This window comes from Lynx rufus, unplaced genomic scaffold, assembly GCF_022079265.1.
Source record: "Lynx rufus isolate CCGP_SWC_20201006 ecotype Redwood Valley unplaced genomic scaffold, mLynRuf1.p SCAF_3, whole genome shotgun sequence".
Classification (NCBI taxonomy): Eukaryota; Metazoa; Chordata; class Mammalia; order Carnivora; family Felidae; genus Lynx; species Lynx rufus.
This window is the reverse complement of record NW_025814845.1, coordinates 16,871,106-16,886,195: the sequence shown is the minus strand read 5'-3', so window position 1 is coordinate 16,886,195 and position 15,090 is coordinate 16,871,106. Positions and strand designations below refer to the sequence as shown.

The 15,090-nt window shown below is 43.8% G+C and overlaps 1 protein-coding gene across 3 annotated transcripts in view; it reads left to right on the top strand.

Moving 5' to 3' along the window:
• The window catches only part of CCDC149 (coiled-coil domain containing 149), a 96,934-nt gene that overhangs the window by 31,658 nt on the left and 50,186 nt on the right, over positions 1–15,090 (top strand). For all 3 annotated transcript variants that reach the window (XM_047091197.1, XM_047091196.1, XM_047091195.1), the window contains exons 2-3: positions 3,218–3,379; positions 5,343–5,381. In XM_047091197.1, coding sequence (XP_046947153.1) covers positions 3,218–3,379; positions 5,343–5,381 — 201 coding nt within the window. The remainder of the gene's footprint in view (positions 1–3,217; positions 3,380–5,342; positions 5,382–15,090) is intronic.

Here is a 15,090-nt window from a genome sequence, read left to right as displayed (position 1 = left end):
AGGAGGCTCTTGGGGACCTTTTCCTTTCCTTGCAGTTTTTGTTATTGTTGTCGTTGTTTGTTTCCAATTGGAGGGATACGAAATGGGTCACGTTAACAGCTGCCATAGGGACTAACCTATCACCATTTTAGAACGAGTACAAGAAATTCCATCCCATTCCCCAGTATCATCCCCTCCACACACATAACCCTTCCAGAGTTTTCTGTTGTTATTTTTTCTTAAGTGTTTATTTATTTTTGAGAGAGACAGAGCGCAAGTGGCAGGGGGGTCAGAGAGAGAGAGGGAGACAGAATCCTAAGCGGGCTGCAGGCTCTGAGCTGTCAGCACAGAGCTGGATGCGGGGCCCGAACTCAGGAACGGCAGGATCATGACCTGAGCCGAAGTCGGACGCTTCACCAGCCGAGCCACCCAGGCACCCTTCTATTGTTATTTTAATAATATATGTAAGCTCTTTGATCAGATGCAATAAAACATAGTCCATGCTTGTACTTATTCAGAACCCTTCTCTTCTACACAAAGTGGCTCAGATATCCCCGGAACAGTCCTGAGAGCCTGCCTCGCCCTTGGACCCGTGGGCTGCCACTGGCTTCTCAGGTTCTCCAGACTACTATAGTTGCGGTTCTAACTTCCAAGATGGCACGAGGCTGGAGGTCCCCGGAGCCTGTGTTTTCCAAGTGTAGATGAAGTCAGAATCACCCGTGCCGTGTGCTAACGATGCAGATTCCTGAGCCGGTTCCAGATTCCAAGTCAGTGGGTTCCCTGAGCTGGGGCCGGGAACCCGCATTTTCATGGGCTTCCCAGGGGAACATAGAGCAGCGTTTTCTAGTGTTCCTTCTTGGTGCTGCCACACCGGGGTCAGGGCGCTGTGGGGGAGGTGTCCCCACCTTCGCCAGGGCAGCACCGCTTAGAGCTGCTGCAGCAATGAGGCTTCAGCCTGAGGGTTCTACTGATAAAAATAAGTGACACAATGCAGTTTTTGCAGTTGGCTGTTCTAGACCATAGTAGAAGGAAGAGCAGTCCAGCAGTGGCTTCCTCGAGACCACCCTTTTGTTGCTGGGGCTCTAGGTTCCGTACAGAATAAGTTTGCTTTCTTCCCCTTTGGTGAAGGAATAACTGTCCTGTTTTCCATGCCCTGAAGGGACTAGAACTGCAGGACTGCACTTATCAAATCCCAGGTCACGGGGCCTTGGCAAAGGCCTCTGTGCCTGTTTCCTGCCGGGCACCTTAGACCCAAGGGAAGGGAGTCCTCTTACTCACAGCTTCCGAGGCCTGATTTGGACCTTGCCTTGGGAGAGAAACAGCTTCTCTCTCTGATCCCATCAGACTGCAGTTCGAGGTCAGGAAACTTGAATTTCCACTTTGCCCTTAGGTGGCGGCCCTTCCCTGTTCTCCTTCAGTAGACCGGCTGTTACAGCCAATCTTGCCTACAGCACCTTACGGTCTTTGGGGCCTCAGATTTGGATCTGATCAATTGGAGGGACAAGGGTGGCCATCTTCCTGCCACCAGGACTAACAGCACTGACAACCCAGGCCTCTGATCTCGGCCGCAGAACCGGAGGCACAAGGGCAGATCGGCTAAATTGTGTGTAAATGGGATTTTTCCTGTGAAATCTCAATACCTCTTTTAGGATGTTGCAGTTTAGGGTTTTTGAGCCACTCTCCTCTGATATTTACTCACTGGGGATTTTACTCTTGAAAAATCACAGTGGCAATACAACCATTTTGCTTCCATGAAGGCGATGTCAAAGTCTTAAAAATCCAGGACGTTTTAAGGCAGGATTCCAACCTCATTACTGCCAGGAATAAGATTCACCCAAGGTGGAAGTGTCCTCCCTTAGAACGCAAATCCGTCTCAGAATGGCTTTTCTTTCCCCTTTGTTTTTAAAGCTAAGCAATTACTTTTTTTTTTTTTTAAGGGAAAAAAAAATTGTGCTAATGCACAAAACTCTCTTTTTCCCCTTTCATTTATTTGAAATTGAACTTAACAAAGTCAGTTCCAAGCAAGCACTATATATGAGTAATGCTTTTTGTCCATAAAAGAGCATTGACTCCAATGGTACAGGAGCGCTGATTCTCTCTCTGCTTTGTGTGAGCGTCCATAATGACAAAGTGCTCATGTCAGAGTGTATAATGAAACTATAAATTGTTTTCATGAATGCTCTGAATTTGGTCTTTTACGGGGCAAATTCAAAAGGTATTTAATGCCACATTTCACATATGTGAATAACGCCAGACGGTGCAATATATCCAATAAAAGTAAAAGAGTCCCAGTCGGGCTCACAGTGGCCCAGGTGGTGGATGATTATCAGGTGAGGGTAGTTCATGGTCAGGGTTGGGGGGGGTGGGGCGTGGTGATGGGGAGAAGGAGGGACAAAGATATCCTGTATCTCTGAAGAAGAGTTTCAGCTAGGTACACTCAACTGTTTGGGGGTAATTCAAAGTGTGGCTAAAATACTTAGCTCACAGAGTGGGTCTCTGGGGAGTGGGTCTCGGGGGGTGGGTGCCTGCATTGGAACCACGGAAGTTGTACATATCTTGGTGGAGTTAGTGAACAAATGTTCTCAGGTGAGAAAATGTCTGCTGGGCTGAATGGACGAGTGAAATCTATTGCAGTGATATATAGTTCAATTAAGTTATTTTTAATAACCATTTTTGTATTTTTTTAATTATAGAATAGTCATAAGGGCTTATTCTAGAGAACACAGAAAAGCATAAAGAATAAAATCTTTAAAAACACATGCAAATACTTTTGTTACCAGGAGTTGTTAATAACATTTTTTTTCAAAATTTGTATTGAATAGTCTTTCTGTATATATCATTCCATTACATTTTAATACGATTTTACATAATCTTATCTGGATATATACATCCTTTTAAAACAAAATTTGGTTCCAACTATCTATCTGTGTCATTTTTTAAAAAAATATTTTGCTTTTTGCGTTATACGTCGGTTAAATGATTTTATCTATTTATCCCAGTTTGCCAAAGTTCACAAACATATAAGGCTTTTTGGTTCTGTCACGAGAGGAATACATCATGTACCGTAGCCATCTTTACGTGCACATGTCATTCACTGATGTCTCTGGGTATATGACCTCTAAAAATAAAAAAGGCGACAAAACGAAACCAGCCCCACGGGGTCTATTAAATACGGCGTGTGGCAAACGGAGGTCCATTGATATTTTTGACCAACGGCTTGGATTTGTTTGTTTTGCAGTACCTAGTGTGTAAAAGAAAGCTGGAGAGTAAAAAGGAAGCTCTGCTGATCCTCTCCAAGGAGCTGGACACATGCCAGCAAGAAAGGGACCAGTACAAACTCATGGCCAATCAGCTTCGAGAGCGCCACCAATCCCTGAAGAAGAAATACCGAGAGTTGATCGTACGTGTTACGTCACGGTGACATCCTTGTCCCCTTATGACACAAAGTGGGTTACACTGGAATTAAAATTTAAAAAAATAAATAAAGCAGGGATTTTGACATGCCATTTCTTTAAAAAAAGGAAAAAAAAAAAAAAAAAGGATTGCATTCAAATAGTTCCAAAGTGGAAACATTAAGATGTGAAAGTTGTCACCCGTTTCCTCCACAGCCCAGCCCTAGTCGCTAGCTGATGTATATGTGGTTCCAGACCACCTGCTTTGGCACCCGTGAAATAGGCATATATACCTATGTGTTTATATGTGTTTATATGTGCTTACTTATTAATTTATTTGTATTGTACTTTTTATCTTTGTTTTTTTTTTTTTTCTTCAGTAATCTCTATACCCAAGGTAAGGCTTAAACTCACCAACTGGAGATCAATAGTTGCATGCTCTACCGACTGAGCCAGCCAGGACCCTTTTATGGGGCTTTTAAAATAGGATGCATATTATAAATCTGCACTAGAAGCCACTAGTAACATGTGATTATTTAAATCTCATTTCACATTAATTAGAATCCAATAGAATTGAAAACTCCCTTCATCAGGCTCAGTCATCACACTTCATGGGGCCAGTCACCATAGGTGGCCGGCTGATGGCTGCCATATTGGATTATGTTGGTATAGATTTCCATGGTGGCCACTGTATTGGACAGTTAGATCTGGGACATTTCCATAATTGCAGAGCGCTGTTGAACAGCGTTGTGTGAATATTGTTCCAACATTTGCTCTTTTCAGTCAGTACTTTATTTGGGACATCTCTCTAGGCCACACGTACAGATTCAATTCATTTTTAAAAAACAGTTGCAGAGTAAGTTTCCCATAATTTCTTTAACCTTTCCTTTATCCTGAGCATTTAGGTTCTCTCTGGGTCTTCATGGGGCAGGATTTTTAAGGATACAGATCACACTGAAATGGAAGACACCAACTGCAGAGTCCTATTTTGCGTCCTACTTTTTTCTCTCACAGATACAGTCTCTGTTTTGGGGTGCTAACGCTATGGCTAACGTTTAGCTGTCTGCACTGGGATCATTGTCCTGGAACAGAAATAGAATAGAAAGATTCTGCAGGTTAAAATACTGTCGACTTACACACGGGCAGCATCAGAGGAGTTTACTGAACATTTACACATTCACCTGAACCTGAATTCTCTTTATTCCCAGGTGGCACAAGAGGAAGAGGAATCAGATCCTTTTAAGACAGAAAGTCTGTGGACTGGAAGAGCTCAGTTAATTCTTGCTTATTTTGAGCATATCCCTTCTTCCCTACCCGCTAAAAGTGTTCCGCCAGTAGAGCAAACTCAAGCATGTGTGGGTCCACTATTATTCCTTTGGATCTAACTATTTAAAAGACGAGTTCAACTCAACCCAAATGAAATATTATCTTATTTTTGGCTCTGTTCAAAAATAATTGTGATAAATCCAGTTTATTTGTTTGTTTCACATAGTTTTAGAAAGTATAGGGATGGCTGGATGGCTTAGTCGGTTGAATGTCTGACTTCGGCTCAGGTCGTGATCTCACAGGTCATGAGTTTGAGCCCCATGTTGGGCTCTGTGCTGACAGCTCAGAGCCTAGAGCCTGCTTCGTATTCTTTGTCTCTCTCTCTCTCTCTCTGCCTGTCCCCCGATTATGCTCTTTCTCTCTCTCTCTCTCTCTCTCTCTCTCTCTCTCTCTCTGTGAAAAATAAAAATAATAATAAAAAAAAAAAAGAAAGTATATATGTTTCGCTGGAACTGATTTCCTAGAGGTTTTTCCAAAGTAACTGGTTCAGTTTATACTTTTTCCTTAAACTATATTTGAATTTGGCTCAGGACACTATTGATTGCAGGTGGGTGGGTCTGAATTTAGTTCATAGTTTGGTTTAGTTTTTTGAATCCAAGCACATATATTGTTTTTAAGTAAAATGTAATATTTGTTTCTTTGTAGGATGGAGATCCATCACTTCCCCCTGAAAAAAGGAAACAGGTAAGACTTATTCCTGAAGCTTGGTAACTCTTGGATTATTCACACTGACGCCTTACAATGACTGGGGGATCAGGGAATCCCAAAATGTGTAGAGAGCTTCCTTACCAGCAAAACTCCCACGCCATTTATGTTCTTTTCTCCTAAATGGTAGTCAATGTTGTTTACTGATGAATCCATTCCCCCGCCCCCCACACATTTTAGGTGCTTACTTTTGTCACTGAACAAATCCTTAGATATTTGTGGATCTGTTTATGAACTTTCTGTTCTGTTCTCTTGAGCTTCCTGGGTAGTTCGGGGGTTGTACCACACTGTTCTAGCTGTTTTGGCTTTATAATACTTGAGACATCTGCTTAGATTAATCTCCTTCCCTTTGCTTTTGCTTTTCACAACTTTCTTATTTGTTACTTTTTCCAGATAAAACTTACATTTTCTCTGATCCCACCCAAATAAACAGACCTATGGGTATTTTGATTGGGGCTTTGTTAAATTTATAGATTAATTTGGGGACAGTTAAGATATTCATAACATTAGGGGCGCCTGGGTGGCTCAGTCCGTTAAGCCTCCGACTTCGGCTTGGGTCAGGATGTCGCGGTTTGTAGGTTCAAGCCCCGCGTTGGGCTCTGTGCTGATGGTGCAGAGCCTGGAGTCTGCTTCAGATTCTGTCTCCCTCTCTCTCTGCCCCTCCCTCGCTCACACTCTGTCTCTCTCTCAAAAGTAAACGTTAAAAAAAATTAAAAAAAAAAGGATTTTCATAACATTATGTTCAGGAATATTGTAAATCACATTTCTTTTAATCCAGTTGTATACACCCATATATATATATATACATATACATATATATATATATATATGTTGTTGTTTCCCAAACGTCCTGTTTTGTTCATTGGTGATATACCTGGCATCACATATAAATGTGTTGGGTCCATTTCCCTGAGATTTTTTTTTTAATTTTTTTTAATGTTTATTTATTTTTGACAGAGAGAGACAGAGCAAGAGCGGGGGAGGGGCAGAGAGAGAGGGACACACAGAATCCGAAGCAGGCTCCAGGCTCCAAGCTGTCAGCACAGAGCCCGACTCAGGGCTTGAACTCACAGACTGCGAGATCATGACCTGAGCTGAAGTCGGACGCTCAACCGACTGAGCCACCAAGGCACCCCCCACCCTGAGATTTTTGATGCTGAGTAAATAGTATGCCCAAGGTGCGCGCACACACACACACACACACACGCACACGCACACATACGGGGCATTTACCCTTTAACACCAGCTCAGTCCTATGGTTACCCATTTGGTTATTCGGTTCTGCTCATTCCTATACTCTCTTCCTACTTTAATTTGATTATTCTGCAATGCTCCAGGTTTGATCTAAAGGCAAATTTTGCTATGGAGCTAATTGACTTTTTTTCCCCAAACAAAATTACAAGGAGATTTGTCAGGAACGGTTTAAAATTGGGATCCTCAGTCTGGAATTGCTAGATGTGTTTGTGTTTTTGGTGTCTACGAACAGTTATCTTTGTTGAAATTTTAAGAGTTTGTTAGTATTCATGAAGGGGTTTTACAGTTTAAGTGAATTCGCGTTCCGTGACTTTATAATACAAAATTTACATTGACTGAGGAGAATCTGATGAATTCCAGTAAGTCTGTCAAGCTGCATTCTTACGGCTCTGAAAAAAAACCAGTTCAGGTCCTAAGCACTGGCTTTTTTAGATTTGCATATGGCGTTCAGTTTCTGTCCCTTTAGGATTTGTGTGATGGTGTGACTGGCTCTGCGTCCTTCCCGCCTGGCTTAGAACCTCTGACTTGCTGCATGGGATAGAATGCGTTGGGGCACAGGTGACAGAATTCCAAAGTGTTCAGACAGTGAAGAAATCGATGACCTCGCATAACCAGAAGCTCAGAGGTAGCACGTGCCGTTTCTTCTCCATCGCGTGGACACCTTCTCTCCATTGTGCCACACTTAGCGAACAAAAATACAAATTAAAGTACAGGACACCTGGGAAATTTGAATTTCAGATGGACAGTTGGTACTTTTTTAGTATAAAAGTATGACCGATGCGGTATTTGGGACAAATGTATAGCAAACATTATTCATCATTTACCTAACATTCAAATCGAACAGGGCTCCTGTGTTTTGTCTGATCCCTCTACCACTGTGCCGATTTTAACATCAGCTTTCTCTTGACCTGAGTATCAGCTTTCTTCTCAGGCAGGTTTCCCTAAGCAAGAGAGGTAGAAACCCCAGGCGTGGAATAGAAGTCCTTCTCTCCAGTCTGACTGGGCTAGTGTAGGACATGCTACCATTTCTGGTCTACTAACATTCACTAGGAGAGTCTCGTGTGGTTTTTTTGGTTCGTTAGTTTGTTTAATTTTTTTTTTTTAATTTATTTTTTGAGAGAGAGAGACAGAGAATGTGAGCAGGGGAGGGGCAGAGAGAGAGGGAGAAATAGAATCCCAAGCAGGCTCCACACTGTCAGCACAGAGCCCGATGCGGGGCTCGAGTTCACGAACCGTGAGACCAGGACCTGAGCTGAAACCAAGAGTCGGACGCTGAACGGACTGAGCCGCCCAGTTGCCCTGAGAATATCATATGTTAATTGGCTTAGATTAATCACCCAGGATAGAAGGGCTGCTAGGAAGCCGGCCGTAACACCCACGAAACTAATTGTGTGGCCTCGGGAAGGTTCCTTTCAGTGTCCAATTCTCAGCTTTCTCATCCATAAAATGGGAATCCACATAGTACCCACCATACAGTGTGGCTGTAAGGAACAAATGAGAGAGTGCAGGCAGAGTCCTCACCACGGTGCCTGGCACTGGGTGGGCACCAATAAATATTTATCATCCTTTCCTCCACCTTATCCTCTTTTTTAATCAATTGTATATTAGTGTGTCGAATCTGTCTACCACTGCCCTTGTCGGGACCCTTTTGTTTGCCTTTGACAGCTTGAAGTAGCTCGGGCCACAGAGGAGGTTCCTGGCTCGTAGGGCCTCAGAGGGGTTGGTAATTAACTGGTGTTGGAGCAGAGTTTGAACCCCTGCAGTTTACTCAGAGCAGGTGCTCAGAGCCACCGTGACTCAGTACCTATTTATTGAGCATCTCATGGGTGTCTTGTGCTAATTTAGACAGTGGAGACACAGGTGTGAAAAAGTCAGAGCCAACTCCCTGAGCTTATAGAACTTGCATTGTAGTTAGAGTGACCATACCTTCGTTTTTCCAGGAATGTTTCCAGTTTTTCATGGCATAATCTCTATTAGTGCTCCTTTCCTCTCTCCAAAATCTCTTGGTTTAGACAATAAGTAATAGCATCACCCTAATTCTAGTACAGATGCTATGAACAAACAATACAGAAAATAATTAAAATATATTGGATGTCAATGGCCACTGGTGGCAATGGGGAGAAATGTAGAACCTGATGCAAGAGAGAGAATTCTGGCTTAGTATTGCCAGGAAACGTCTTGATAAATATTGGTGGGGGGGGGGGGGTGATGGAGAAGAGTTCCATTATTTGGAAAAATAAAGAATTTTACCCATTCAAAATATATTTTGTCGGGGCGCCTGGGTGGCGCAGTCGGTTAAGCGTCCGACTTCAGCCAGGTCACGATCTCGCGGTCCGTGAGTTCGAGCCCCGCGTCAGGCTCTGGGCTGATGGCTCGGAGCCTGGAGCCTGTTTCCGATTCTGTGTCTCCCTCTCTCTCTGCCCCCTCCCCCATTCATGCTCTGTCTCTCTCTGTCCCAAAAATAAATAAACATTGAAAAAAAATATATATTTTGTCAATTTTATTTACTTTTGGTTATTTTATTTATGAAAGCATGTGACTGGTCTTTGGGGAGTTGGTGTTAAGATGCCATCTTCCTTAGCTCCTTGTGGGGAAGAAAATGCACCATTAAATGCTTAGTCACTGGTGACAATGAAACTTTCCATTTAGCCAGAAGCAAACAGCTTTGGCATACATGTGACAGGATTGGAAGGGAGAAGCACAATGATTTCCTTAACTTTTTCCTCTGGCAAGAAGGGGTTAGAAGCATGCACTCTGACCTAATGCCTCCTATATCACATTACATGCTTATCCCAAAGGCAAACCAGTGGGTGACGTATTTACCCCTCTCCCTGCAAAGCAAGTACATCTTATATAAGCAGAAGGCACTGGAACAAGAACGAGCTGTCGGGTTAATGGATGGGACATGGAGGTCAAGAGATCCACCTCTTGGAAAAGGAGGAGAGGCCACATTGAGCATCTCATTGCCCGTCAGCCTTGTTTCTTGATTTAGGAGGAAGAATCTCTCTGGTCTCTACTTACTGCCCCCTTCCCCCGTTGATTGCTCAACTCAGAGGGACAGATGGCTTGATCATTCTATTACGGACTGGATGTTTGTATCCCCCCGCCCTTTCATATATTGAAATGCTCCTCCCCAGTGTGACGGTATTAGAAGCTGGAGCCCCTGAAAGGTAGTTGGGATGAGATGAGGTCCTGGAGGTGGAGGCGTCACAAACGGGATTAGTGCCCTTACGGGAGTCATGACAAAGCTCGCTCTCTCTGCTCTGCTCCCCGCGCTGCGAGGATACAATAAGGAGTCACAACCGAAGCGGGCCCTCACCAGAACCTGACCGTGCTGGCACCCCAGCGTCAGCTTGTCAGCCTGTGGAACTCTACAAAACTAAATTTCTGTTATTTGCAAGCCACCCAGACTGTGGCACTTTGTTATCGCATCTTGAGCTGACTATAAACGTATTTGAGGGTTCTTCTTGAATGTAGGTGGAACCAGTACCACATCCCCAGCCTTTGTAGTGCTTTGTGCTCTTCAGAGACCGTAGAGGCACACGCGTTTGTACACACGTGATCTCCCAACTCTCTCCTGAAGTCACACGGGCAAGTTAGGTCTTCCGCAAAGTCTCAAGGTCGCATCGTTGGGTAGCAGTAGGTGGTAAGAGGCTGGGTTCTGGTGTCCAGTCGTACTGATTCGAATTTCACCCTTCCTTCCACTTGCAGCCTGGGGGAGTACAGGGGAGCTGCCTGGCCTTTCTGAGACTCAAATTCCTCCTCTCCAAGGTGAACATAATAACGAGGCATATTCACAAAGCTCTTATGAGGCATTGGTATGATAATGCTTGTAATGCTCATTGCCTGATACTTAGTGAGTGCTTGGTGAATGTTTTTCATGTTTCCTGTGACTCGTCCAAGGTCACACAACCAGTCAACAGAGCAGAACTAAAATCCACGTCAGCTAACTCGTAGTTCAGTGCTCTCGTTCAGGTTTTTTTGTTCTAGATTCGACTCTTAGACTGAGTGGGGAGGAAGCATAGTCAACATTTAATCCAACCCATTTTGGAAGTCCAGACATTCAGGTGCTTTAATCAAAGCCCTCTCCTTAGAAGTGGTGGAGAACCAGAAGCAGCTAGGAATTTCTACCTGGGAAGCCAGTGTTCTTTCTTGTGGCAACCAGTGTGTGGCCATAGATAACTTTCCTGCTTCGTCTCCTCCACAGAGGACAGACCAGAACTTTCGTGTTTGTAGTTCTAGAAATATAGTTGTCGAGGCTAAAGAAAGCCTTAGAACTTAGACTCCTTTTTAAAACAACTCAATTTCCAATGTTGAGCCATCCATTCCAGAAGCTGTGAAGAAATCGTGACAACAGCGATGGCCTAATCGCTTCTCCTGGGATGTCGAAATGAAAATTTGTTCTTGGTGCCCCCAGCACATCCGCACACAGGGTACCTCTCTGCACTGCACTGAGAGATCACCAGAAGATCTCAAACAACCTTTGAAATCTTTTTCTTCTGTTAAGCAAGCAGTTCCTCCAAAGGAGACAAAGGGAATTTAAATTATCTTGGGTTAATATTCTTAGAAGATGGGACTCTTTGGGGTCACAGCAGCACATTTTCCCCATTCAAACTCCTCCTTGAGTAAACAATCAAACGCATCTTTGTTTTCCCCTGTTTTGATTTTGAGCTGACACATCACGGGAGATAATTCCTCCTGGCTTAAGCGGGAGTCTCTGCTTTCTTCCCTTGTAGAGTGATGGCTTCTTTAGATGGTGACATGTGCCAGAATGCTGACCCTGGAGAAATCAGAGCATGCAGGGGCCCTTTGGGGGATGGGAGGGAGCCTTTTATTTCAGTAGAAAAGTCTTCTTGGTCAACCTTTTTTTCTTCCCCGGTGACTGCAAATCAGAGCAACTTTGTATACGTGCCCTGGTTTGACGCTCAGAACCTAAAACTTCCTTCAAAGATCTTGAGTGCTTTGAGATGTTTCTTTTCATGACTCTTTGAATAGCACGACTTTCTTGTCCCACCAGGGACACTGGGAAGAAGTGCAGGCCCAGCCTGTGGGAGCCCTCCCACATCTCCGTGACAGCCACTCTGTTCTGAGCACCCGTGCATCTTGCTATCGGTTCTGTGAATCCTTGCGAGGGGTTTGGGAGGAAGGTGAGAGCACCCCACCCCCATCCCCCAGTTTATAGATGAGGAAATGTAGGCTCGACAAGTCCAGACAACTTGAGAGTTACTAAGGGGGGCGGGGGACACTAAGGGGCAGGCGCAGAATCCTAATGGCCAAGATGAAGCGAACGTTCATCGTAACAGCAGCCTCCCAGATCTATTGAAGAGTGTTGTTTGCCTGCGGGCCTGGAAATGGGTTCCTTCGCAAGTGTGTGCTTTGAGATGATGAGGTCGGAGTAGGCTGCTGAGGGCCCCTTGCACAGCCAAAAACTATGTATGGGGGCGCCTGGGTGGCTCAGTCGGTTAAGCGTCCGACTTCAGCCAGGTCACGATCTCACGGTCCGCGAGTTCGAGCCCCGCGTTGGGCTCTGGGCTGATGGCTCAGAGCCTGGAGCCTGCTTCCGATTCCGTGTCTCCCTCTCTCTCTCTGCCCCTCCCCCATTCATGCTGTGTCTCTCTCTGTCTCAAAAATAAAATAAATGTTAAAAAAAAAAATTTAAAAAAAAACAAAAAAAAACTATGTATGGAGTGAGCTTTGGCTGGGTGGTTTGTTTTTTTTTTTTGTTTTTGTTTTTTTTTTTTGTAGATAAGAAAACTGTCACTGTAGCAGAGGTCATCATCTTGGCAGTTGCTATGAATAGGGGGTTCCTTGCTCAGCAAAGCGAGCTTCAGTCTGTTACTATTAACACAGTTGCCGCCATAGACCAAAGCAGCAGAGTAGAAATTGCCATTAAATTTGCTATCAATCACACCGCTCAAGTATACTTGATGTTTCATCAAACTTTTTTTTTTTTTTAACATTCTTGTTTAACCTAGCACTTTCCCCTATCAAAGGTGTGGGTGTAAGGAGTCCAGAGCCTCGGACTTTTTAACACCTTGTCGAGCAGCCTGTTCTAAGTCTGGTCTCTGTCTCTTTCCCACTCACCCTCTCTTTTCCTTACTGTTCTCCGGGAAGTGCATAGGTCAAGGTTTTACTTCTCTGACTTTTACTTATTTTTTTTTTCCCTCCCGCTTTTAAATTGTCGTTTTGATATGTCAGTCAACTGAGAAGTAAGTTTTCGGAGTTTTTGGTATACATCATTTCTACACTATGATGGAGACTAACTTTTCCATGGCTAGGTTACTGCAACACCGTATAGCTAACGAATTACCGAGATTGAGGATGGTGTGAGAGATTGTTCCTGGAATGTTGCCCCTGCCCCCTTGTTGCTGATCTGAATCATTTAAGGACTTCGTTGGAAACATGTGGCTCCTCCCCTTTTTCTGCTCTCCCCAGCGTCTGGGCTAGTGCAAGGTTAGAAGGTTAACCTTAAGCTTTTTATCGCTTTCTTTTATTTTGCGTTGCTTTTCCTCTATCCTGTTAGGTTCAGTACACAAGGGCCTGCAAATTTAATCGACAAAAGACAGAAGAACAAAAGTATACAATTTTGTGAATATTTTACATGAATGGGAAAGTTCGCAGATGAAGTGAGACTCAAAGAAGTCGTTGACTCGGGGCTTATATACCGTTTTAATAAAAGAAAGGACGTCTGGGCTTCAAGGGATGATAAACTGTGGGAAAGTGACTAGGAAATGTACGAGGAAACTAATGGAAGCTAAGGGTTATTTTAGTAAGGTTTGTTTATGCAGACTCATCCGTGTCAGGGGCTGCTCTCTGGTGATGAGTCTCTTGCTTCTTCCTGGTATGGAAGAAGATGGAACACTTCACAAAGGGAAATTTATGCCCTGCATTTAGGCAGACATGGGGAGGACGGAAGGAAACTGTCTCTATCTATGGACTCTCAATTGCCTTCAGCTCAAAATATCCTTATGGCCAAGTGGAATATTTTGGAATGGCATATTCTGATCCCCTTCATATCCATCTTTTCTTACGTCAAGGAGAAGGGTATGTAGTGGATCCTTTTTTTTCCCTCCCATATAAAAGATCCAGGGCTGTTTCTTACAACTAGTATCCTGAAAACCTTCCTTGTGCATGAGTGTCGATCACTTGATCATTGAAAGCAAGAGTCCTTAACAGTAATTGTCATTGCCAAGTTATATATCATTTACTTTTTAAAAAAAATCTCCCTCCCATCACTTCTGGTAAGTTTAAAAAAAAAAAAAAACAACCGTATTGCATCTAGAATGTAAACTTTTCTGACATATTTTATGGCACGTAGAGGGGAATTGAGACCTAGTGGCAGAGGCACTAAGCTAAGCTAGAGCTTAGGATACAGTGGGACTTGAAGAAAGCCGGAAAAATGACGCCCCCTGCCCATGGGACTCTGCCTCGGTGAGAATTTCTGCCCCCAAAGGCAGAAAGGTTGGGGTGTGAGATCCACACTGCTCTCTCAACTTCCAGATCTTTGCCTTCACATAACTATCGGGATCTGTGGCCCTCACCTCTGTGCAGAGAGAATTTCCATGAGCGCCATGGTGCCCACACCAAGGACTGGCTTTGGAAGCACGCTTCTGCAGACATCGCTTATAATCGGGGGTTGAATTGTTCGTTGATGAAGGTGTGCCAGAATGTTCCAGCTATTTCCTCATCAAATCTCCCTCTCCTCTCTTCCCCATCACAATTTTACTGAACTTCCAGCCAGAAAGAGTGATTGCGATATATGGGTCCTATGATACATTCCACTGTATTCATTCCCCTATTATCAGAGCTAAAATGTCACCCTTTCACATCGGCCCTGGCTAGATCTGAATATTTAAAAGAGGCTTCTCTTTAAACCTTTTTATGTTTTGCTGTTTAAGCTACCTCCTGCCCCAGAGACTTAGAGGAAATAATTTCTCAGTTTGGTTTTCCTTCCCAGTGTTAGCCTGTCTGCCACGCTTTCTCTGACATTTCCTTTCTATAGTGCTGCTGTTGCAAACTGATGGTCACAGAGTCCTTCTCAATAACACAGAGACAGAATGCTCTGCATAGCTGATAAATTATAAGCAGGAGCCACGTGTTAGCTTGATGGATTGTTATAGTGAGTGTGTGTGAGTCATGGGTGTTATTTTTGGTCAAAAGAATTGTGTGAACTTTTCTCCTCTATTTTGAGTGCTTTGATGAAATGTACTACTTTCTTTTCTTTTCTCTCTTTATTTCGCCCACCCCCCCTTTAAGGTATACAGCAAGGGATTAGGTACCATATCAGAACAGTCATGTTCTGGTTCCCAAAGTTACTGTTTTGGAGTTGAAGAGGCGGAAGGACGCAACAGACCGAACAGGAAAAAAGAAATGTGTTGACAGGAAACTCAGCCTGTGAAATGTAAAATTACAGTCTCCCTGCTTTGAAGCAGGG